Source organism: Nipponia nippon, unplaced genomic scaffold (assembly GCF_047370975.1).
Source record: "Nipponia nippon isolate SJK-2023a ecotype South Korea unplaced genomic scaffold, ASM4737097v1 scaffold_37, whole genome shotgun sequence".
NCBI lineage: Eukaryota > Metazoa > Chordata > Aves > Pelecaniformes > Threskiornithidae > Nipponia > Nipponia nippon.
Genome location: NW_028262355.1, coordinates 1,244,071 through 1,270,393, shown reverse-complemented (window position 1 = coordinate 1,270,393; position 26,323 = coordinate 1,244,071). Strand labels below are relative to the sequence as shown.

At 43.9% G+C, this 26,323-nt stretch overlaps 1 protein-coding gene across 2 annotated transcripts in view; it reads right to left on the bottom strand.

The window, feature by feature from the left end:
• Positions 1-26,323, bottom strand: part of DCC (DCC netrin 1 receptor) — a 606,037-nt gene that overhangs the window by 14,684 nt on the left and 565,030 nt on the right. For both annotated transcript variants that reach the window (XM_087772741.1, XM_087772742.1), the window contains exons 24-27: positions 23,930-24,156; positions 21,122-21,238; positions 15,822-15,977; positions 6,290-6,502 (exon numbers count right to left, since the gene is read on the bottom strand). In XM_087772741.1, the coding sequence (XP_087628867.1) occupies positions 6,290-6,502; positions 15,822-15,977; positions 21,122-21,238; positions 23,930-24,156 (713 nt within the window). The remainder of the gene's footprint in view (positions 1-6,289; positions 6,503-15,821; positions 15,978-21,121; positions 21,239-23,929; positions 24,157-26,323) is intronic.

The window sequence follows — 26,323 nt, the reverse complement described above, 5'->3', positions numbered from 1 at the left end:
AATACGGCAATCGTTAAGTGAGCCCTTCACAAAGTTTTTAGACCGGCTGCAAGCGGCGCTCCAGGTTGCTCGACTTCCTGAGCAGGCTAAGGAGGCAATATTGCTTGACTGTGCACGTACGCAAGCAAACCCACAAACTGCAGTGTTGCTAAGACAGTTACCCATAGGGACCACGCTTTCACAGATGATTCGTTATGTGCTGGAACAGGAGCAGGCGCAAAGTATGCAACCGGTAGTGGCCGCAGTCCATGCGGTCTGCCGCGGCGCACGACTTATGTGCCATAAGTGTGGGGGGCAAGGACACATGGCGCGACAATGCCCTTCAAAAATAAACAGCCCGGAACAGGGGAAGGAGAGAGAGACCTACGATGCTGGCGCTGTGGGCGACTAGGCCACAGAGCTCGACAGTGCAAAGCGGGGAGTCAGCAAAGGAGACCAGGCTGGGGAAACGAGAAGAGGGGATGGCTGAGGGCCGTGCCATCCCCACCTGCCCCAGTGATCAGCTCAACAGGCCCGACGACAGCAGCGCAATGTATGGCACAGGGAGTCTCTCCTTCCCCGGGACCAGCACAGTCGCCTGCGGTCCCAATGATGCAATATCCAACTCAGCTGCCTTGGGGAGATGGGAGCGCGCAATAGAGGAGGCTGGGGATAGAGCCTCGCCGTATGTGGCACTCACCCTAAACATGACCACACGACCAGAAGTAGATATTATAGTTACCCCATGGCTCCCAGCGTTGGGGGGAACACCACGCCTCGTGTTAAGAGCCCTTTTAGATACAGGAGCGGATGTTACAGTAATCCCATCACATCTATGGCCAGATGATTGGCCACTCAAACCGAGAGGTTCGCTGCAAGGCGTGGGAGGCATGCAGACCTCGCATCAAAGCAGGAACCCAATGCAAATTATGTTGAAGGATCCGGAATCTGGACAAGCTAGGGTAGCATGGTGTAACCCTGTCATTGCTGAGTTACCCATTGTCATCTTGGGACGATGTTGCTTGCAGAAGATGAATATAGTGCTGCGTACAAATTTATCATAATGGCCACTGCCTGTGTCCGCCCATTAAAACTCACCTGGTTGACAGATAAGCCAGTGTGGGTAGAGCAGTGGCCATTGACAGAGGAAAAGAGGGCGGCTGTTCGACAATTGGTACAACGAGAACTTGACGCAGGACACATCGAACCCTCTACAAGTCCCTGGAACACCCCCATTTTCGTGATAAAGAAAAAAATCGGGAGCGTGGCGACTGCTACATGATCTACGCGCAGTTAATGCATGTATACAAGACATGGGTCCGCTACAAGCGGGCCTCCCTTCTCCGGCCATGATTCCACCTGACTATCAAATAGTGGTTATAGATATTAGAGATTGCTTTTTTAGTGTTCCCTTGCATGAAGAAGATAGAGTACGCTTTGCCTTTACTGTTCCTGAGCCTAACAATCAACACCCGTGCGCCAGATATCAATGGAAGGTGTTACCCCAGGGCATGAAAAACTCACCAGTCTTGTGTCAAATTGCTGTAGCTGCTGCGATACGCCCTATTCGAGAAAATTTCCCTACGGTCATCATTTTCCATTACATGGATGACGTGTTACTGGCGTCCAACCAAGAGGAGTTACTGGAAAAGGCACGCGTGCAGCTGATAGTCAGTTTGGAGCGACATGGGTTACACATTGAGCCTCGGAAAACACAGGTAGGGCGTGCAGTAAAGTATTTAGGTACTCAACTGAGGCCACGAAGCGTGACAGCACAATCATTTGAAATTCGGACTACAGTGACAACACTCCATGAGGCACAAAAATTAATTGGACAACTATTGTGGCTTAGAAACTTTATTCCAATATCTGAGGCAGAAATGACTACCTTATATGAACTCCTGAAAGGAGGAGATTCCCCCTAGCTCCAAGGACTCTTTCAAGAAACCATCAGGAGATTCTTAGGACAATTATGGAGCGAGCCCAGCATTGGGGTCTCGCTCGATTTACACCTGAACAACCGGTCACTGCCCTGATTTACATGACCGATACCGCTGGCCATGGTTTACTAATTCAAAATAATGGTGAAAAAGGCTGGCCTTTTGCTTGGTTGTATCAAGGCAAACCAAAGACGGCTTTAATTTCTTGGCCAACATTATTATCCCAGCTTATTCTCCGCTGTCGGAGGCAAACTCAACACTTAACAGGGAAGGACCCGGAGGTCATCGCATTGCCCTGTTCTTTGGCACAGTGGGAGTTGGTACTTCCACAAGTGGGGCTCCTGCAAGCGGCGATAGCTGAATTTACGGGTCGTATTGAAGGTCTAAGACCACACCCCTGTGGGGAGATAACCCAGGTACTCCATTTTTTGCCAGCTAGTGCCATAGTTGAACAACCCACCGGAGGCCGCACGGTTTTTACCGACGCGTCATCGATTACTGGGAAAGCTGTCGTTACATGGCAGGAGGATGGTCAGTGGACCCACATTAGTTATCAAGATCAAGGGCAATCCGTGCAGTATCTTGAGGCCAAGGCGGTATGGATGGCGCTCACTCAATGGCCCGAAGAGGCCTTGGATCTAATCACAGACTCTTGCTATGTATATAAGTTACTGAAGAAGTGCCGATGGGCACTTGGGGCAACGTCAGAGATTGCCGGAATGTTGCTCACCGCACTGCAAATGAGAACCGCTCCTGTCTGTCCTATCCATGTTAATAGTCATAGTTCCATACCGAGTTTTCTTTCTGCTGGGAATGAAATAGCGGACAGCTTAGCAAAGAGCGTACTGGCGGTTGAAGAAACTTCTAACCTAAGGCGAGCTTTCCGCCTGCATGAGCTCCTCCACTGTGGAGCTCGCGGTTTAGCTAGGCTCGCTGGCATTACGTTGCAAGATGCTCGCTCTGTGATTGCTGCTTGTCCTGTGTGTTCCAAAGGTCCCCTCTGGGAGGCAGGGGTAAACCCTCGAGGGTTGCAGCCCAACCAAATATGGCAGTCTGATGTTACGATTTATGAACCCTTTAATCCACGTAAGTATCTGCATGTCACAGTTGATACCTGCAGTGGAGTTATTTTAGCGACTATGCATGCTAAACAAAATGCTCTCTCAGTTATTTTACATTGGCAGGACTGTATGGCGCAACTTGGCATCCCACAAAAAATTAAAACAGATAATGGAGCGGCATATGTCAGCAAGAAGACAAAGGACTTTTGCGCGCGCTGGGATATTCAGTTGAGTCATGGCATTCCCTATAACAGTACGGGCCAAAGCATTGTAGAACGCGCGCACCGCACATTAAAAGAGTTACTCGACCGACTTAGGGAGGGGGAAAAGATAAGCCCAGGAACAGGGGTTCCCCCTCCCCTTGACCCTCCCTTATTTCGGGCACAGCGTCTGTTGACGACGGCACTAATTACCTTAAATCATACCATTCGAGGGAACACCTATAAAACCCAGACTGCAACCCAGGCACATTTCCGGCTCGATGAGAACGAAGGGCCTTACCCTTTGGTTCAAGTACGGGACCTCAAAACCCGTGAATCGGGGGGCCCTTATTCCCTCCGTTGCTTGGGACGTGGGTATGCGTGTGTGCAAACCGAGAAAGGGACGCTAGAATGGGTACCCAGTCGAAATATTCGACCGTATAGACATTAATCAATCTATTGAGTCTTATCTTGACAGGTTACCATTTCCCTATGCATCCTGATGGTGTGGGGGAGTAATGAGGGAGCCGCGACGAACTACTGGCTGGACTGGGCAAAATCTATGAACGTAACGGATGCGTGTCTGTATAAGTCTTACCATATATCGATTATTTTACACGCAGCTTCCCCAGCAAGATCCAGAACTACTGGAGCTAAGGGAGGGGGAAATGTAGTAAAGATAAGGGCTGGCGACCGGAAGATCACGTGCTGTACGGAAAGAGTTAAGGGTCGACCCTCCCTTGTCTCCGCCCCTTATAACATGACACACCTACTGCTGGGGGTATAAAGCCCGGGTCGGCTGGAGATCTAGGGGGATAACCTTGATGTCTAGTGTTTGCTACAGTGAGGCACAGGCACAGGTTGCCCAGAGAAGCCGTGGATGCCCCATCCCTGGAAGCGGTCAAGGCCAGGTTGGACGGGGCTTTGAGCAACCTGGTCTGGTGGAAGGTGTCCCTGCCCAGGGCAGGGGGTTGGAACCAGATGATCTTTAAGGCCCCTTCCAACCCAAACCATTCCAGGATTCTATGATCATGCTCATAGGTAGTATTAAATATTCAGAACTGCTGGTGAAACGAAGCACTCTTTCTTGCCATCTCTTTTTCAATGCTTTCTTTCTCCACTCCCATTTTAAGAGAAGAGAGATCTGGGTTCCAGAGGAGTGGGATTCAGCAGTGGGTACTGGAAGACCAACCTAATTTTGAGGGATCAGGTGCAGGACCAGGATCAGTTCTGCACACCCCACTGCCCAGAGGCACAAACAGAAGTTAACATTTACAACGGAAAACTTTCTACAAGAAAACCGGTAAAGGAAACAACATCAGTCTGGCTAATGACTCTGAGGACAAGTACATTGAGAAAAGCAAGAGAAACCATACACAGAAATAAATAGCCCCCAACACCACAAAACAGCCCGAGGCAGACCAGAAATGAAGTTACACACAATTCTAAAAAGTAAAAATTGTGGTTTCAGTATAACAGTGAATACAATAATTTGAATGCCATATATAACCCAGTACATGTTTTCATCTGTGTGACAGAGTCTAGAAAAACAATTTTTTTCATTGCTGCAGCATTTGTTTTATTTATTTCCATTGCTTGATGGCAGATGATTGCCATAAACTTTCAGTTCTTCATTTTGCCCAATAACAAAGTTCTACACAGTGTTTGTAGGAAATATTGCATCTGCTTATGTGAGATTACTTACTCAAAAAAAGGCAAATTTATTTTTCAGGATGACGGGGTTCTTTATGAAGATAAGTAACATGCCCCCAACTTCCTCTCTCTTTACCACGCCTCCCAGTTATAGTGGCTAAAATGTAGAGAACAAATAGCCCTTTCAAGGTAACCAGGCTTACTCACGAGAGTAAGGCAAGTAGAATTGTATCCTCATAAAGTAAAATGCAGTACTACGTAAAGATGAATGGACTCTTATATATAAAAAATAATTCAGCAGCACTATTTGGCAAAAGCAGTTCTCCAACAAATAAGGATTTATCTACTCAGAAACTGGATTACTCGCTGATGGATAGCAAGTGCTTCCAGTAAAAATGCAGAGATGTTTTGGTATCTTGCTTGTTGCAAACATCAACCTAACATATGCCGTATGGCAAGAAAGCTATGCTCGGAAAACAACATTAGAATAGAAGAGAGTAAAGCTGAAATCTCAAAGGTTGTCTGAGCCAAACTGGAGATTATCCAAGCTAAAGGAGTAGGGTAAATATTTGAAATGAGATACCAGCCTGCAAACCCTTTTTATTCTTCCTTAATAGCTCTAGTAGTTAGGGTTACTAAGGCAAATATTGTTACTCAAATTATACCAGTTCACGTGAAGACCAATTCTAGCACTGGGCCTACTTTACAAACAAAGCAGATACCATATATATCATACAAACGTCCTCATTTGATCCAACGGTGAAGTTTTATAACAGCTCTCTAGAAATGGTGCTGCTCTGGAACCAAACCCAGAAATGAGCTGGAGAGGCACCGTCCCCTCTTGCTCTGCCATGCCCCACGCTGCCATGCCTCCCACCCATGAATGAATGTCTCACTACAGCCACACACAGCCATTTAATCTAACCCTGAAACCAGCCCACAGCTTCATTCAACAGTGACGCTATTCTACAGCCTTTTTTTTTTTTTTTAATAATAATTTTCTTTCTCTTCCTTGCACGCTTGCTATTTAATTTTTAAGTAGGTTGCACGCTGGAGTGGATTGCAGTCAGTTCTTTTCCAGCATACATAAATAGTCCTTTCATTGTCAAAAAGGCAAGCCTTGAAACAAGAGTCAAGCATTTGGCACTGGTTCAAGTTACTGTAGCATAACAGGAGACTGGAAACAAGACCAAGTGATTAATCTGGCATTGCATTTAATTCATTTTTATCACTTGTTAACTCTGATTTTAAGCTATTGCCTTGTCCTGAATTTTTATTCCAGATTGTCAGAATGAAATGCTAGATTATTATCATAAAATTGTATATATATACTCTTTCCATTCTGCCAGAACTTCTTCAAGGTATGGGACAGTTTTGTGCTCTCTATTTGTTCCTGAATTGGAAGTCAGTGGTTCAGATGAGTGGTACCGGAGCCTTTTCCCCCCATCACTCTTACCTGTTTGAGACAGAAGTGGTGTGTAAGGGACTTTCGGTTCTATTGCACTCATGGGCGGAGGTAGCAAGGGGTTGGCAAAGCTGCGGAGAGGGTGCGTAGGGCGGACACAGGCAGTGGGGATGGTTCTGCTCGGGGCATCTTCGGTGGTGGAGTGCTCAGGTTGCGTCTGCGGTAGCAAGGATGGCTGCTGTGGTGCTGGTCCTTCGTTTACAGCTGCAAGAGAATAGTAAAAAAAAAAAAAAAGAAAAACCAAAGAACTATTATTGATGTATTTTTTATGTCCCATTTCCTACTTTTATGGTCATTTTCAGCAGAAGGGACAGTATTAGCTTCCACCCTCCAAGAAGATGCACAAAACGTGTAAACAGTTCCATCAAAAGTTATTGGCAGACGACTTAAAAACCAGACGTTCCTCAGAGCAGCCGTGTGCCATTTGAAGCTCAACACATCCTCCTTTAAACAAAAACCAAAACACGAGCACAATATTTTTATGTCCTCCTCTCGATGTGCCTTTAAGTATTAAAAATCAATAAACACATAAATACATCATGTGGAGATTGAAACAAGCTACGACTATGGAAACTCATTATATTCAGCATGACGGTACTGTTCTAATCATAACAGAGAATAGCTAGAGACAAAGAAATGACTTAATTAATTTCCACATAACCAATCACCAATATTGTTTTTCCTTGAGACAGCTGTAACATTTAGTGTGCCAAAGCAGTAGGTTGCTGTTTTATTAGCCAATATTTAAAGTCCATTCTTCAGAGATTTAAATGTTCCATGTCAACCTTCTGATATAAAAGACAGCTTCCCTATGTTCTGCAGTGTTTCTTAAAAGCTTTCAGTATCAACCTCTGTCATGGACTTTCCATGCCAGAAAACAGAAGCAAACGTAGTATTAAGGAAAACAAAGGTTGAGACAAAGAGAAAAGTCCTTTGTTTCTACAGCCCTCTAGAAACTCATGTTGTACCCAAACTACAAATTACAGTACGTAATTGGTAATATTGTAATATGGTGAATGGAGTTAAATCCAGTTGGCGGCCGGTCACCAGTGGTGTTCCCCAGGGCTCGGTACTGGGCCCAGTCCTGTTTAATACCTTTATCAATGGTCTGGACGAGGAGATCGAGTGCACCCTCAGTCAGTTTGCAGAGGACACCAAGTTGGGTGGAAGTGTTGATCTGCTGGAGGGCAGGGAGGCTCTGCAGAGGGACCTGGCCAGGCTGGAGCGATGGGCCCAGGCCAACTGGGTGAGGGTCAACAAGGCTCAGGGCCGGGTCCTGCACTTGGGGCACAACAACTCCAGGCACCGCTGCAGGCGTGGGGAGGAGCGGCTGGGAGCTGCCCGGCGGGAAAGGACCTGGGGGTGTTGGTCGACAGCCACCTGAACATGAGCCAGCAGTGTGCCCAGGTGGCCAAGAGGGCCCATGGCATCCTGGCTTGTATCAGGAATAGTGTGGCCAGCAGGAGCAGGGAGGTGATGGTGCCCCTGCACTGGGCACTGGGGAGGCCGCCCCTCGAATGCTGTGCTCAGCGCTGGGCCCCTCACCCCAAGGCGGCCATGGAGGGGCTGGAGCGTGGCCAGAGCAGGGCAGCGAGGCTGGGGCAGGGTCTGGAGCACAAGGCTGGGGAGGAGCGGCTGGGGGAGGTGCTCAGCCTGGAGAAGAGGAGGCTGAGGGGAGCCCTCATCGCTCTCTGCAACTGCCTGAAAGGAGGCTGGAGCCGGGGGGGGTCGGTCTCTTCTCCCCAGGAACAAGCAATAGAATAAGAGGGAACGGCCTCAAGCTGCGCCAGGGCAGGTTTAGGTTGGATGTTAGGAAAAACTTCTTCACCGAAAGGGCTGTCAGGCCCTGGCACAGGCTGCCCAGGGCAGGGGTTGAGTCTCCATCCCTGGAGGTATTTAAAAGCCAGGTAGATGTGGACATGGTTTAGTGCTGGGCTTGGCAGTGACAGGTTAATGGTTGGACTCGATGATCTTAAAGGTCTTTTCCAACCTAAACGATTCTATGATTCTATGAATACGATTATCATTGTACAGGAGTTTTCAGGATGGGTATGGTCCACAGTGTTGTCTAACATCACCAGTACTCTGAATGCAGAAAAAGGTTCTCCTGAAACTTGTTAGATGCAAAATCTTCTAATCCTGTAGTCTAAAATTAGAGTATCTTCCGTGGAGCACGTGCAATGAAGAAGATGCTGCGTAGGAAGAGGGACAGAAGACAGCAAGAAGCGGGATGCACGCTCACACATCCCGACGGCATCGCCCAGATTTATGGCACTGCTCTTTACCTAACGCTGACTCTTGGTCATGAAGAGAAACTCACTGCTGCTGTTTACACCAGGAAACAATACTATACCACATTACGCAGACTTTAAGAAGTTTAAGAAAACAAAGACAGAAAAAAGAATTGCTAAGAAAACAGATTATTTTGTTCTTGCAAGGGAACTGTAATTGGAATAAACAACAATCTTCAAAGCTTTGAAAACTTTAAAATCTTTAAAGTCTCTTCCTGACCACCATGCCTGCCATGACAAGCTGAACTAGTTAAGAATTAATTACAAGGAGGACTGATAAGTGTAAGTCTGGTGTGCTGCTTTATGGATGGCAGCGAGAAATTCATTTCCCCATGCCACAGGAAAGAGCCTGCCACTTCTATTTCTATTTTCTTCCTATTGCAGAACGAGAATAAGCGAATTGGATCAAAAACTCCATCTCATATCTTCTTTTCCAAGTTCTGCATCACAAGTGCCGTTGAGGCTTCCCTGGAGCTTGGGTCCATGGCTTCTCCTGGCCCCTTTCCCAGCTCCTGCTCCACTGCCCCAAGGAGCAGCACTGGAGAAAGTTCTCCCCTTGGTGAGAGGGAGCCCTTGTCCCGCAAGGCCTGACGTTATTTACAAGCAGAACAGTGGAAGGAAACAAACTGGTTAGCGAAGAGCCTGATCACAACAGGAACTTATTTAATTTGAGCGTGTTGGTGTTGTCCAGTGTCTCCACAGTATCTATGCCAGCCAGGATGGCTCACAGCACAACAATTAATCATGCAGCTTGTGGCAGGAAACAGAAATCTGGGAAAAGCTCAACCTTTTACTGAAGAAAACAACCTTCCTGACACATAGATAGCAGAATTAGTTATTATACTGGGACCCAAAATGCTCCAGAGGATCTGGTTTCTTTCAAAGCCTGCTGCAACAACCAGAACTCATTGTGCAAATAACATGCAATTACAGAGCCAAGTCAAATCTCAAGGCATTTTATAATAATTAATGTCAAAGTATATAAGTAATTACAACCTACTAAGTGGCAAAACAATTTTGAAAAATGGAAATGAGGATTTGTCCTCATTTCCACAGCCCCATTGCTTGTTCCTATGGCAATATCACAGACACCCCTGGCAATATTGAACACCACGGATAGGAACCCAACTACAGGATACAACCAAGGTCAAAATCATCTACAGTTTCTAAAAGTTTGCTCAACCGTGTCTTATTTTCCTTGTTTTCACCTTCATTGCTCTTTGCATTATCATGCCATCGCCCTAGCTCTCCTTTTCCTTCCTTGCCCAGCAGACCCCTCTCTGTTTTCTGCTCTGAGGACTAATATTCTCCCTAAGGAGGCCAAAGATATCGAGGTTATTTGTAACAGGGCAGAGCAGAATGATAGCTTAGCTCATTCCACCCTTACTCACTGCTCACACATTCAAGAAAGTGTCACAGTGCGTTGCTGCTCTAGGCTACCATGGGCACTGGTCCCTTCTCTCCCTTCACCCTGTCTTCCCTTCAGGGAAGATGGAAAATAGTATGTGAGTCTCATAGAGGTATACATCTGAGGTTACAACGCTTTCTGGAGCAAATCGTTAGTGAGGCCTTTGCTTAAAGTAAAAATAAAGCCTTTTGTCTATGCTTTTAGCCTCAAAATGTCTTTCAACGTATTTGTCAAAGTCTGAACTTCCTATGGAGCTCAACACTTTTCATTGTGTCCTTAAGGATAGTTCTTTTAGGATGCTCTTGACCTGCTTGGAGAAACAAGTAAACCAGACGCTGCTACTCACCATCAAATAAATACCTTCTTGGTATTTTCTGCAGTGGTGCTCTCAGATAACAAAGCTTTATCAGCTAGCATCAGCGTAACAGTCTCTGCATTAAAAGCCTTTCTATTAAATTACTGGTTTAGCACATGGGTATATTTTATCTTATGGATTTAGTTGTACTATCTGGAGACCTACATAACCATTATTACATAAAAGATTTCAGGTTATCCTCCAGATATTACTGAAGAGAAAGGTGTGATGACTCTATTAAAATTAGAAGCTAGAGTCTGGATTTAAATATTGAAGGTAAGTGGTCTAATGAAGGTGCTTCATGCTTGAGAAGACTTTTTTCTCAAATCAGATGTGCATGCTTGCAAACATAATGAGAACCATCAATTTGCAATTCACTCAAGTCCCTGCAGGAAGAGAGGATGGATTGTTTATCTGAAGGATGGATGAAGATGAGCACATCGCTACTGCTGCCTACATCACCTACATCAATCCCCTGCCTAGCAGCCAGATACTTGCCTTCATACACCTCAAGAGAAGTGCCCAAGGATTCCGATTATTTCGACTAATCCAACGATTACCTTATTTTTTTTACAGAAAGTAGACTCCCAATTGATCTTTAAGATAAAGCAGACAATACCATGCTGCATTCCAGTTGTGATCTTTTGGTCTTGAATTTAGTAAAATATTTTGCCAGAGTAAAGAAAATATTATGCTACACATGAAGATCTGTTCTAAAGCCCAGTAAAACCAATTAGGGTCTCTCATTGCTTTGGAGAAGGCTTGGGTAAAGCCCTACTTGCATTCATTTTATATATGAGGAACACTGAGAATGAGCTTGCTTTGAACTTCAATAGCCATGGACACTGCTCACCAAGCAGAAGAATAAATATCTGATACAAAGTCTTTTGATCTTCCCTTTGCTTTCGCATAATTGTTGGTTGGTACATCCAGCTTAATGAATTTAGGTCTCTGAACGTATTTTTACATTGTATATCTTCTCTGAAGAAGTAACACTGGAAATATTCCCACTTGGATCTGTAGCTGTTGGCTCTGCCACAGTCTGAGGTAATGAAAAATCAATACGGATTGAACACAGAAGGCAATAACAACTCAAAGTATGTGATGGTAGATGGGGACTTAAAATGACTGAACTTTATTCCATATCTGCTAATGGCTTTCTGTGTATTTTTGAACTTATACAGGTTATAAACACCACGGGACCAAGACTGTACACTTGTATAATGCTGACAAACCAGGGCCTCATTCCTGCTGGGATCTCTGGGTGTTATTGTGGCACAAGCAGTAATATATTTTTAGTACGTTTATTGTCAGGTTACTACTCCCGTGCAATTTTAGGTACATCCCAAAGAATACTTTTGAGAAATACTTTTTAAAAATTCCTAATCTAAACCTGAATCACGGGAACATGGCAGAAGCATTTCTATATCATCTGTGGTTAAATCCAAAGAATTACATACTGAAAAAGATAAATTGGTTTGCTGATGATACTGTTTGCAGAGGAAAACAAATAAAGTGAGGCGCTAAACAGGACCTTATCCACAGCTCCATTACAGCACTCATCCCACTTCTGTGAGATGTGGCATTCCCTGCTGAAACCAAACTGGGCTGTTGAATAAAAATGACCATTTCCACTAAGTCCAGAATGCACCTACCATGGTAGGAGGGATTTAAGCTTCCCAGCTGGATGGGCTCACTGCAGAGCTGACTGGTCACAGCCAGAAAGCCAGCTCCAAGAGGAAGAGAGCTCAGCAAATACTTGCTTTTGTGCAACTCTCTTTAACAGATCAATGTAGGTAAAGTTATCTCCATTCCATAATACTTTTCTATGGCTATCTCAAGCTACTAATGTAATTGTTTCATTGTTGTGGTTTACCCAACTTTCAATCTTTCTTTTTAATACTAGAAAATAATCTATCTTTATTTAAAAAAAACCCCATATTTTCTGAACATCTCCAAGTTTTCATCATGTGGATTATCAGGGCAATACACTGATGAATGGCTCCCTCTAAAAATGGTGCTGTTTGTTAGACCAGTTGTAGTCTTTGGGGTTAGCCTAAAGAAAAGTACTCTGCCTCCAGTAAGAGTGTGGTCAGGATCGGATCACCCCAGTACCTCCCAAGTGGGAGACAGTTTCCTCCAGCTCTCTTCTTTCCCTACTGGCGACCATGATGGCTCAGTATCTCCGATAGCTGTGGCAGAGGAAAACAAAGAACATCTTCCTTCTGTAACACATGGCAAACTAGGCACATCACCATCTTCTCCTACCCATCTTGATAAAATTGTAAGCAGCGGGTGCGATGGAGCTCTGGAGGAGCCTGGAGGAGAAGGCAAACCGTGGGAAGGATTGCTGACCAGACAACAGTCACTTTATTATGGCTCAGAGATGTTTTCTGTCTGGAAAAAATTGATATTTAGCAATTGCATTTTATGGCTGGTAGTGTCATCAGCAGTAATCAAACAAGCAAGACAGCCTATTATTCAAGCTCTGGCTGGGGCCTGACTCCCCTTTCCATTTTCTTTAGTTTCCTCTTCAGTAGAACATTTGTCCTAAAGATAAGTTGCAGCACTCGAATCTTCGGGTCAATGAAAAAGGCCTTCAGAAACAGAGGAAGGTGTTCGAGCATTGTCTGCACGGCAGGATGCAGAGCAACACCCTTGCTAATGGCGTGGCGTATGATTTATTCAGGGATTGCTACATCTTGATCAATAGGGTGCTCGGTCATGCAGTACCGCAGGTAGGCTCTGTCTCAGAGGAATTATTGCTGGGTATTTCTTTTTCAGACACAGCTGCAATTGGTCAAGCGTCAAGTGAATTCTTCACTGAGGGGTAAAACACACAAAAAAGCTTTATGTGTCATCTCTATAGTCTCTTTAACTGCTAGTTGCTCTCAACTGCATGATCGTATTAAGAAAACAGCCAAAAATAAATAAACTCAAAGTGTTCAGAGTAATTTTGTCGATCTATCCCCATCCTCTGCTGCAGCGAGGTGGTCGGTGAGGCAGTGGGAGGTGAGCCACAAACAAAGCAGCTGCTTCTCAGTCGGATGCGCTGGAGGTTGAGCGCTCTTCCAGATGGGCTGACGTCACCCGCGCTGGCGTTCAGCAGCAACAGCACTGGTGCTGAGAAAAGCTTCAGACATCGTATTAGAAATACGATTTTATATCCCTTCATCCCTCCTTGGACTGAAAAGTAATGAACGCTGCCATGATACAAACCTAGTGAACTGCTTGGTGGGTTGTGACAGTGTCAAGTATCACTAGAAAACAAACACTATTTCCACTATTTTGTCTGTGTCTTCACTTCATTGCCGTGGCGGTGAAAATGTAAGACACAGCGAAGGAAGAGAATATTTCATTTGGAGGTATTTTGTATGATCTGGGAGCTTTGGAAGTTAATAGTCTTTGCTAGAGAGTGCTACTGCAATGGCGGTAACAGGTTGTCATTGCACATTGTAAAGGGCTTAGATAATTTTCAAAATACCACACAGACTTGATTACCCAGACCTCAATAATCTGAAACTAGGTGTTATCCAAACAAGGCTATGTCCACTGCTTTTGAATTATTTAATGGGGAATTGCCTAAATTGCCTGAAATCTTCACTGCCTGAGCTTTTTCAAGGCCCATCAGGTCTTCTGAATAATTAAAGCTGTTTTGCACACAAGCTTCTTGCAGAAAACTTTTGTGTATTAGCAATCGTCTGTTCAACTCTCAAGCATGCACATGCATGCAAACCCGTACCTTTCTATACAGACGTTCCGAGAGGAACAGCCATTGGATCCAACGGGATTTCAAAGACATTCCCCTTTTTGAAAATCTCACCTCCAGATTACTACACGTGTAAATCTAGTGGCTGGCCCCGGCAGAAGCTGGATGCACCAGGGATGTGTGATTTTGGGGGTTGTGCCTAACCGATCCCTCCGCAATCGTGTCCCAGCCAGCACTCCGAATGGAGCTGCCTGCATCCCTGAGGCATCAGCAGAACTAGGGAAACCTCCCTCACTTTCACAGCTGGACTTTGGATCTGAGGGCTGGAGATGCTCAGGTCCATTACGAGCAAGTCGCGATGATGATGGCTGGGCAAACAATTCAGTCTTCAAATTTTTCTTCTTCCTTCTCCATGATGAGGCAGGGGGTAGTTAATTTTATTTTTTTTTCCCCCAACATTTAAGGTATGCCAAGCAAGAAACTGAATCTACTTTGTTTCTGTGCATTTCATTTGTGGTGGATTTGGTATTAATTTAAGCAGCAGATCAAAACCTGATTATGCCAGCGAAGTCCTCCAGAGGAAATTGCTGTCTAGCCTTGAAAGGACCTCAGCAACGACACTGAAGAGAAGGGGAATGGCATTAGGATGATGACTAGGACACCTGAACCCACCTTTTACTTACAATCCCACCACTGAATTTCAATCACCGGTCCCCAGGGACCTGTCTGAACTGACTGAAAGCAACAATCAAATAGGAAAAATCAGTCATTTCAAGATGAGCTCCCCGTGGACCAGCAGCACAGACTCTCTGTGATGTGAAAAAAATACGTGCAACAGATTGACATTAATGTGTCAATAATTCAGACTTGATATGCAGCAGAGTTAAGGGAGAATTGTAAGAAAATATGAGCCCTCCAACTATAATTAATATGCCAGAGCATGTTCGTTAGGCTTGAACAAAGAACAGATGGCTGCCGGTGGGGAAGAGGCTTACAAGTAAGTTGTGAAGGTGAGGCTGGGGCTTGCGCTGCGTGTGTGCGCTTTCCCCAGCCCATGATAAGGTGAAGAATACTTATGGGAACACACAAACCACAAATCTATTACTGCAGAGGAGCAAAAATGAATATAGAGCTCGCTCTAGAGAAGGGACGAGTGAGGTGAGACAGGATGAACGGTATTCAAATGTATACAAGGATCTGCAAAAGGAAGAAAATAAACTTCTCTATGCCTGCTAGAATCGAAACAAGAAACAATTGGCTTAAATTTTAGCAAGTTAGATATGAAAGAAAATGTTTCTAGCAGCGAGGGCAGCTAAGCCTGGGAAGACACTGCGTGGAGAGGTTGTGTAAGTGCTATCATGGATGATTTTAATGCGTGATAATACTAGATTCTGCCTTGAGATGAAGAAGAGCTCTTGAAGCCTGCATTTTTCTGGGAATATCCTTATGAATAAAGCAAAGGAAATTAAAGTACAGTGAAACGACTGACAGACCTGCAGAAAAGACAAGATTGGATTAGAGATGCAGGGACTTTTAACTTTTAAGGTGTTTGGTACAGATTGGAAATTGCAACTGGAGCTGCTGCTGGAGAAGAGGTAGCCCGTGGCCAGTTGCTCTTACCCAGGCTGGACTTATCCTGGCTCCCAAAAAGCAGGGTGGCATGATTTGCATTGGCTAGAGCTTTTACATCCCAATTGTAGAAAGCAACCTATTTCCAAACACTTTAATAGCATAGAGCAGAAGAAAAGCACTGTACTGACTTCTTCCTGCTCCAAAGGTCCTGTCCACAGAGAGGGTCGGGAACGGCACCGGCCGAAGCGTGAACTGCGGGTGCGGGTATCCGCAGGTCGGGGACGGCAGGATCCCGGGGTACTGGGCACTTTCTAGTGTTGGCACCGGAATGGCGCTCACGACAGCTAAAAGGAAAGAAGGAGAGAGAGATTAAAGGAATGCTTTCGGAAAATTAAAAAGAAGTCCTTAGAGGGTCAGTAGGGAACCAGAAAAAACCACATTTCCAAAGCAAAGTACCCAAATGCTCGGTATAAAACATGCCTCTGCCCACAGAACCCACCTCTGTATACAGAAATATGCCTCTTTGGTATACATTGGATAATTGCCAGCGCAGTCTGCAATTACTTATCTGTAAAATTAAATAGCTTTTTGTATGTGTTCCAGCTATTCAACACATTTTGGTGGGTGCTTTATATCCCTGGACAAATAAACGAGAAGGAATGGATCAGGCAATTTAAGGGCTTGTTTCAGTTGTTTAAGCATGGGTCCCTGGGGCCATTTCTGATGCCTTAGGAGAGCCTGCAGCCCTCAGCCGCTGCTCTGGAGGAGCGTGGGCTCCTGCACCTCTTCCATCATGTCTGCCAGCTTCACACCAACGTCCCTGACACCCTCGGATGTCCCCAATGGCACAAGACCTCATGTTTACCCGTCGGCTGAGGCTGCCTGGGCAGCATTCCCCACTCAGGAATGTCCAAGCCTGTAAGGAACAGGGGTGAGACGTGCCAGCAAACCAGTAGCTAAAAGTCTGAAGTTGAGGTTGAGCTCTTGAGCTCAATTTATGTGGAATGCTTTGATTTGAAAGCTGAGATCATAGCCTGATGAATTCAGGCTTTGCTGTGAGTTATCTCCTTTAATTTCAACAGTCAATGCTTGAAGAGTGGATAATAATAATCCTATACAAATCATAAATTTCTTTGTAGATTTTAGGAAAAACTTGGAAGCTCTCATTAAAGTTTTGCCCAGCTAAACAATAAGCAGAGATTTTTGGCTCCTTGCTGATAAGGTTTGGCTTATCTAGCACCTTTCACACATGAATTATAAACAATGCTGTAAACTTTAAGATAGTCATTACAATTACTTCTAGCTCCTAGAACATCCATTACACAGAGCGGCGAATTGGGCTACCTGCCCAAGGACACACAAGACGCCATGACGGTGCCAAGGCTTTAGAATCATAGAATCATAGAATCGTTAAGGTTGGAAGAGACCCTTAAGATCATCGAGTCCAACCGTTAACCTATCACTGCCAAGTCCATCACTAAACCATGTCCTTGAGCACCACAACTATCCATCCTTTAAATACCTCCAGGGATGGAGACTCAACCACTTCCCTGGGCAGCCTGTTCCACTGCTTGACCACCCTTTGGGTGAAGAAGTTTTTCCTAATATCTAACCTAAACTTCCCCTGGCGCAGCTTGAGGCCGTTTCCTCTCGTCATATCACTTGTTACTGGGGAGAAGAGACTGACCCCCCACCTCACTACAGCCTCCTTTCAGGTAGCTGTAGAGAGCAATGAGGTCTCCCCTCAGCCTCCTCTTCTCCAGACTAAACAACCCCAGCTCCCTCAGCCTCTCCTCATAAGACTTGTAAGACTTGTGCTCTAGACCCTTTACAAGGGTATTTTTAAGAATACGGCTTTCAGCAAGACAACGCTGCACTTCCAGAGGTAACGGACAAGCGTGGAGATGAGGAAAACTCATGAAGAAATGCTAACCTGGGGGATTTGAGCTTCAGAGATGCCTGGGTTCAATTCATCCACTCTTAGAAGAGAATTTCTACTATTCAGACATTTCATTTTGTGTGTATAAGACATTTTTATTGACAATATTTATAACATTGCTGCTACAGTGAAAAATATCACTCTTTATTGAATCCTATTAAAGAACAACTTGTTTTTCAAAGTCCATTCCTTCATTTCTTTTTAGGGTGTAGATACCTAGCACTTTCATTTTCAAAATAAGATGGGATTACTATTCATTGCAGTACTCTGTTGCAGAGGAGCTGGAGAAAAGGTGACATCAAACATTTTCAATAAATCTTTGCAATTTCAAGCAGATATGACAACAAATCTGGTCTGTCATAGCCTGTCAGCAATTGAATTTGCGCTTAATATTGATATACTAAGACACTGAAAACAGAAGTTCCCTGATCAAATCATGGAGCTCCCTAAACACTGGTCTACATTTAAAATGTACTGTATCATGTAAAAAAAGCAGCACCCATGAACAGCTTACAGAAATGACAAAGTAGGACATTTTGAATTGCATTCAAGCACACCAGAGGCTGCCAAAGCAACGGCGGCGACATGTTCGTATTTCCCTGAAAAAAAGAATTGTTGTGATTTTCTGCCTTTTTAGGGAGGGGGATAAACAGAAAAAAACCCTCCCCTAAACCTCTCTCCAAACGGATTTACTCTGTGAGCATTTTACTTTCCTCTTTCGTAAGTAAAGATTACAAACAGAAAACAGAATTACAGGTACAATACTTGAACGTGATACCCTGCAGACTTTCTCAATTATTTTTCTCTGTAAATGCTCTTTTCCATACAACAGCCTTGGTATTTGTGACTGCCTGTATTTCAGCAGCATGAGAGCCATCAAAGACATCACTAAAATCTTATCAAATTTATCTGGTTTATGCTCCTTCCACTTCAGCAAGCAAAGGCGCATTATGGAGTATATTTGTGCTGAAAGACTGCAAATACTGATTACCGAGAGGAGGGTGAATACTTCCAGATTTGGTATTTAACAATTAACAGTATGTATTTTTTACTTCAGAATTACGATGTTGCTTCTTCAACCTATTTAATTGCTCACTGCTGACAATTTCTTTCAGTATCAGGCAAACAGAGAGAAATTAATTAAAGCATCTAATCTGACAAAGACGCAATTCTATTTTCTGGGGAAAGAAACATATTAAGCATAACTCAGCCTGCACAAATGCACAAATAAGACTCTTATAAATCTGAGTTTAATTATTTGCAAACAATCATACTATGTTGTCGCTGTAGATTAGATTTATACTGTTGAAAATATAAATAAAGAGAAAAGAGGACATCAAAGGACTCTCACCCCAAGAAGGCCATGGAGGGGCTGGAGCGTGGCCAGAGCAGGGCAGCGAGGCTGGGGCAGGGGCTGGAGCACAAGGCTGGGGAGGAGCGGCTGGGGGAGCTGGGGGGGCTCAGCCTGGAGAAGAGGAGGCTGAGGGGAGCCCTCATCGCTCTCTGCAACTGCCTGAAAGGAGGCTGGAGCTGGGGGGGGTCGGTCTCTTCTCCCCAGGAACAAGCGATGGGATGAGAGGAAATGGCCTCAAGCTGCATCAGGGCAGGTTTAGGTTGGATATTAGGAAAAACTTCTTCCCCCAAAGGGCTGTCAGGCCTTGGCCCAGGCTGCCCAGGGCAGGGGCTGAGTCCCCATCCCTGGAGGTATTTAAAGGATGGATAGACGTGGTGCTTAGGGACATGGTTTAGTGGTGGGCTTGGCAGTGATAGGTTAATGGTTGGACTCGATGATCTTAAGGGTCTTTTCCAACCTTAACGATTCTGTGATTCTATGATTTGTCAAAATGCATCATTTCACTGAAAAAACTAAGTATGTTTAAGAGCACTTTTATCTATAAGCTGTAGAATAATGTTGACTTGACTTGTACTTAACTAACACTGCTATTGACCCATTGTAATTACGATTGATTTGGTTCTGATTTTGCTTACGCCACTCCAAGTCTATTCATTTTCTTGGACTGCTGCCCTCCTTTCAACCCAGGCCTACCCAGGAGGAATCCCACTGAAAAAAGGGCAAATTGCCTGACTGTGAGATTGGCGTGGTTACAAGATGGGAGTATTTCCCATGGCATGGTCAGGTGGAGTAAGAGCTTTCTCCCCCTCAACCCAGAGGTCTTCCTTCCAGACCATAAAGAGGGTGGAGGCTGAAATGTGGTGATATGTCCAGCCCAAGACGTGAAGAACTGGAATTCAGTCTCTCCTTGGGCACCTGTGGTTTATCCTCCTAAGGGCTGGGTACTGAGCCTGAGCAGCATGACCTGAATTGCACCCATAATGAACACAAATTAAGGGAACCAATACTAGCTCCTACTAAGTAATTTAGTGAACAAAGCCATGGTAGGTTATTCCCTCTTCTCTTCTTCATTCAGTTGCTTCTATTTATTTTTTTTTAAATGTATCATTTGTGATTTGCCCTTCTACAAACCTACAAATAGGTGCTTACATTTAACCATCAGAGCTAGAAAGAAATTTTGTGATGAAACGGATTTCTGTCAGTATATATTCATTTTTCTTAACTCAGACTATTTACACAGATGTACCAATTCCTATGGATTTTTGATCGGATCTATTTTGTGAGGTCAAAGGTAGAACTTCTAGCTAAAAGCTGAGAGCTACCAAGAGATTGACCACAGGGCTGCTCAAAGGAAAGGTGGAGACCCAAAGCCTCATCCTCCACCGGGAATTTCATCACTGCCAAACCCTCTCTCCAGTGCCTGCGGGCTCTCACTTATCCCTTTCCTCTGCTCAGATGTGAAACAAGGTCACTTCAGAAATTTTAATAAGTTCTGCAGGATGGGAGAACCTATCTAATGCTCTCCAGCCTTCCTGTCCTTCTTGTGTACTTTGCTGCTTCGAAGAAGATTCACTTCATCTATGAAATTTGTTTGATGATAAACACTCTGCGGTCACTAAAATTTAACACCTATTAAAAATATATTTTCTCCTCATTTACTTGGCTCTATAAGAGAGCTGCTCCATATTAAAAAAGCACACAGTGGCACAGCCAACTACTATAGACAAAAGAAAATATAGCAGAAACTGCAATAATGTCCAGCTGATTATAACGATTAATAATAATAATAATAATAATATCACAGTTTACATCTGTGCAAAGCCTTCTGCTCTGGCAGCTTGAACTCTTACCCCTGGTTTCAAAGTTTTATAGTAGGAAGACGGAGGGATTTATCCATCACTATCCACCCGGTAAAAATAGAAACAATGACTCTTTAGGCTTAGCCTGGGCTGAGTCTACCAGAAGTATGCTTTCTGAATTCTCTCCATAGTTTTTCCAATGATGCATTGTGAAGCCCTGGCAAGCTTCCAGGCCTTGTATTTTTTTTTTTTTTTAGATGAAGAAAACGTTGCTGATGCTATTTAACTTTATGAGGCATAACTAGATCATATTTGAAAGATCGTATGAGATCTTCAGATGGGTGAGCACGTCTTGTGGGATGCAGAAGGGGGTTGGGGGAAGGTCCTGGTACTCACGAGGGTTGTTTGGTTGTGAATCCATGGGGATCATGAGCTTGGCACGGGTGGCTCTGCGGGCAGCAAGTGAGCGCTCTAACGTGGACATGCTGCTTCCAACATCTTCTGTCTCAGGACCTAGAGAAAACCAACACAATAGCTCAGTTGAAAATGCTGCAAATGAATATTTCTCTTCACCCTATATAGAATCATAGAATCGTTAAGGTTGGAAAAGACCTTTAAGATCACTGAGTCCAACTGTTAACCCAGCACTGCCAAGTCCACCACTAAACCATGTCCTCGAGCACCACGTCTACCCGTCCTTTAAATACCTCCAGAGATAGAGACTCAACCACTTCCCTGGGCAGCCTGTGCCAGGGCTGCCCTTTCGGGGAAGAAGTTTTTTCTAGCAGAAAAGATCAATAGGTCTTTTAGAATTCAGTTATTTTAACTGATCATTAACTATCGTCACCTGCAAAGAGCTGTGCAGACTATTTTGGCTGTCTTTTCTGAATAAAATTATTGTTTGCATTTTCCTGTAAGAGAATTAAGATATCATGTCCCCTTTTTCTTTATCTCTGAAATTATCTTGAAAATCCCGTTCACTTCATAAAAATATGACATTTTTCTTGCAACTTCCCTGTTATAAACTTATTTTAAAATTCAAGTATCAAGACCAGAAAAAGGCTGCATAAATTCAGGTACCTACAACACCTGGCAGCCAAGAATGGGTCTTCGAAATACATCTGAAGAATGAAAACGACCTTTGTTGTGAGATGCCACAGAGCCCCATGTCCTGACTGTCTGGTAATTCACGGTGGCTTTTCCAGCCTGTGCATCTTGTTTTTTTCTACAGAAGCCATGGCAAGTTAAAGATGTGCCTGGAAATTCCCCTTATTTGGTCCTGGATCACAACTAGCACATCTGGATCAGAGAGCTGAGATACGCTGCCTAATATCCAATCCAATTCGAAACTGTCCCAGCAGGTATATAAATTAGATATTCTGTTTAGGTATTGAAATATGGATGCTATAATTTAGTCACTTTAGTATAGGATATTTGAAGTATTCAGAAATTCTAGAGAATACACTTGTCAGAAAGAAAGCGTGCTTGGAACTGGATGTTGGGTGGAGTAATTTGCAAGGAAATAAAAACTGTATTTCTCTCTTCATACCTTGTCTCACATGAACCTTATATTTATGTTACTTTTGCTATTTTAATAAACCATGGATGAAGTCAGTTTAATACTGTCATGCAGTTAAGCTTAATACCCACTCAGAATATTCATCTCTGATGTACCCAAGCAAACACATATTCCTCAAAAAAGAAAAAGATTTGCATGAAAAGACTATTTCTTTTCCAAATCACTCTTCTCCGAATTGCAGGACTGAAACACCAAGTCTTCTATCGATGGCCATTCAAAGACCTAATTGCTAGTGAAAAGCCAGGGACAGTATTACTGAACTGTGTATTACAGAATGGGAAGAAACATCAAGGCATTTATTTATGGCCCAAGGCGTTTACACATAAAATATCTAGCCCAGCCTTTGTCATTAACTTGCTCATACGCTGTGATGACTTCCTACCATGCACTCGATTGCAAGTGTATTGCAATCGATGAAGCTCTCACATTGATCTTTCGGGGCCCTGGATGAGCTCTCCTGATCATCAGCAATATCTGTTTCGGCAAAGGGAATCTTCTGGATACGTTTTCCCAATGTCTAATATAATGAGGACCTTTGCTTTAAAAACAACAGAAATCGTTGTCACAATTATCTTCTAAATAGTAAACTAGCAGCCCAAAACACAATGTCAGGAAATTCGATCCATTTAGAAATTTGAAAACTGTTCCTTTTTAACTTTTCTTTCCTTGCAAGAACAGGAGCTACGGAAAAGGGATAAAAACATCAGAGGCATCTGAAAAAGCCACCTTCATTATTTACAGCCGATCTTCTGGAGTTATTTCACTCCATCGCCCACACGCAACGTGTTCATGATGAACTCAAGACAAGTATGTTTATGTTTTCAACTTCCATGCTGTATTTCGCCCTCCGTCCCCCTCTGTACTCACAACCTGCCCCTCCCAGGACTTTCTGTTATTACGGTGGAAAAAAATGTTATCAGCTAAAGTGAAACCTGTGATGTGCTGTGTGCACTAAGGTTAAAAAAAGGAGGAGGAAACTTCACTGAAACCACATTTTTCTTACAGAATTTCTTTCTTCATATCTGTAAGTTTTCTCAAGTCTGCCTGGCCCAAATTCTGCTCCCGGTGATGCTGCTGGCCTTCTTCCTGATCATGTTCTCCCTTTGCTCCATTTCTCATTTCTTTTTTTCCCCCACTTACTTCTCCACACTCCCTTTTTCCTCTGTTTTTCTTAGCACGGTACGCAAATATAACAACACTCGACTTCCAGTTGAATTCCTGAACTTAAAAATGGTTAGAATCGTGTAAAAACAAAAAATTATGGGTTTTCCCCTAGTCTGAAACCACTGCAAAAATTATCTAGGAACATCTGTCCTGGTACCCATACCAGAACTGTCAATTCTTCCGATCTCCTCCTGGATCTTGCCAGGTTTAACCCTCTGTTAGAGACTCCATGCGCTGGGCTAAGGTCACTAACTAGCAATTTCAAATTAATTTAAAGAAAATTTATATGCTGGTGATGGAGAAAAAAAATTGGAGTACTTGGAATGGGGTTGGACTAGATGACCTTTAAGGTCCCTTCCGACCCATCCCATTCTATGATTCTATGATTCGAATTTCCCCAAATCTACAGAGCAAGTGAAAACCAGCCAACGTCTGTCTCTCCGGCCCTCGGAGCCCCTCACCGGGCTGCGGGGTGCTCTTGCTGCCCAGCTGCGTTTCCGACTGGCTGTGGCTGACTGGGGTGATTTCCTGGCAGCTCTGCATCGGGGAGTCCCTTCCTGCGGGGTCCGAGCCCGTCGGCTTCTCGATGTTCTTCATTTCCATCTCCTCGTGGTGTATCCACAGATCCGGGGGTCTCAGGTCTTTCTGGCTGCCCTTCCTTTTACCAGCGCTGTGGGTTGCACGTTTCCTGCAGCAAAAAAAGATCAAAATGGTCATGTAAGAACATTTTTCCCCTTTATAAGACCAAAAGAATGATGTCTACTCATTGGTGTCTCTCTAAGGAACCCCTCTGGTTGTGCCCTTCAAAGGACAGCAGTTATCTTGGTGTGGTCCTAGGCTTCCTGGAGTCTGCTCCAGAGGATGGGCCTGGGGCTCAGCAGGGTGGGTCATGTTTTGCACCCTTTGATGTAGAAATTGGGGAGAACCACTATTCCTGGAACAGAAGGGAAGTAGCCGGTTTCACCTCGGGAAGAGCAGCACTTGCGGAGCCTGCGTCTACAAACAGCGACTGAAAACTGCCGAGCCCATTTCTGCCGCGTTATGTGCATCTTACACCTCCTATAACTGCGTGCGGCCTATGTTCTATTTCTTTAAATATACACTAAAGCAGTATTTTTATTACAGAAAAGCTCAGAGACCCAGAGTAGTTATGCACAGGTATTACAATACGCTCTCATGTCAGCGGACCACCTCCTCCGGGATGGCACTGCTCCGCTGCTCTCGGACTTTCACCTTCCCTCAACTACACAGGCTATTTATAACAAAATACGCATGTTTTTCTGTTCTAAAGAAAAGATATGCTCCTTAAATATGGAGCAAAATGTCTAATTTACAGCTGTAGAGAAAAGTCTTATCAGGAATCTATCAATTTAACTAACTCTGAAAGAACAGTTTTTCTGTCTCATTGTGAGGGTTTTTTGCTCAGTAATCCAAAAGTACTCTTACACCTGTTTTTTTTCCTTTGTACATCTCAAAATACTTTGTGAAAGGAAAGTAATATAACTATCCCAAGTGGAAAAGTAGAAATACTTGTGATGTACAAAAAGCTGCAGGCAAATGTTTTCGAATTCGTGTGCACTTTTAGGTAACAAAAAGAAGAAAACCTTGATTTCCAAGGACACTGAGCGCTCTCAGCTATTTGTTACCCCCATCATATGCTCACCCCAAAATACAGCTGGTTAACTCCTGAAGGGAAAGCTCTTTCCCGAATCCACAGAAAGCAATGGAAAACCTCTCGCTGGCGTCCCTAGGACTCACACCATGTGCATCCTTTGTGTAGGTGTGCTCAGATAACTGCCCTTCCTATCAGACAGGCAGTATTGTGAAAGGTGGCATGGGATTATTTTACCCGAAAAAAGCTTGAGGAAATTTGAAACTTTAAGAAAGTCCAATTGTTGAAGTCAATTTCTGTTCTTTGCTAAATTTTCGCAGCCTGGTCTAGAAAGCAAGAGATATGCGTCACGACTATGTGCATCACCAAACATTTTGCTTTCAAGAGAAGGAACAAACATATCCTATAATTTAAAATGTCACTGAGGGCACAGCCCTGTCTCAGCCCCAGGAGCCGATGGCAATGGCATTTTACTTCCGTAGAAATATCCCAGGCCTCAAACTGCCACCCTTAAAGGCAGGAATTGTTTTAGGTCCTCTGACTGGCCGGTACCCCAAAACCTCTTCAAGGGTCAAAAGATTAATTTTAAAATGCGATCTGGAAAGTTAGCGGTAGAGGTGAGGCTGGGGTTGTTCAGAGATTTTTGTGAATAGCACTTAAAATAAATACAACTGTCGGTCTCTGGGTATAATTACTTCCTAGTTTAGTCCGTTATTTTCTAATTGCTACAGCTTAACTATTTAAAATGACAGTATTTCAAAGAACAGGGCAGAGGCACTGCACTTTGCCCCTAAGGAATAAAGACAGTCCTTTAATACCTTCTTGCACAGACCCCAGCACCAGCCTGATTAACACCTACAAGAATAATTATGAGCACTTTCATTCAAACCCTAGTGTATGACCCGCCTGAAGTTAAAAACTAAAGTTGTTCTTTCCGTCTCATTCAAAAAAAGACCATAATTTTGGTTCTAAACAAGGAATTGCTTTCTTCACTTTGGGATACAGCAGCTTTTTTGTCACTTGCAATTGAAAATAATTCATTTCTCCAGGCTCGAGCCAGGCAAGAGAAATTTCAGCCCCAAAGTAATTTTATACACAACTGTAAATAGGGGCTTATAATGAATGTGTCATTCCAACCGTAACTACAAAACTGCTACAGCAATGATATCATTTAAAAATATATGCAGTGATCTAGCTTGGTTTGCATTGTTTTTTCTCACAAATTATTGATGTTCTGACAGCC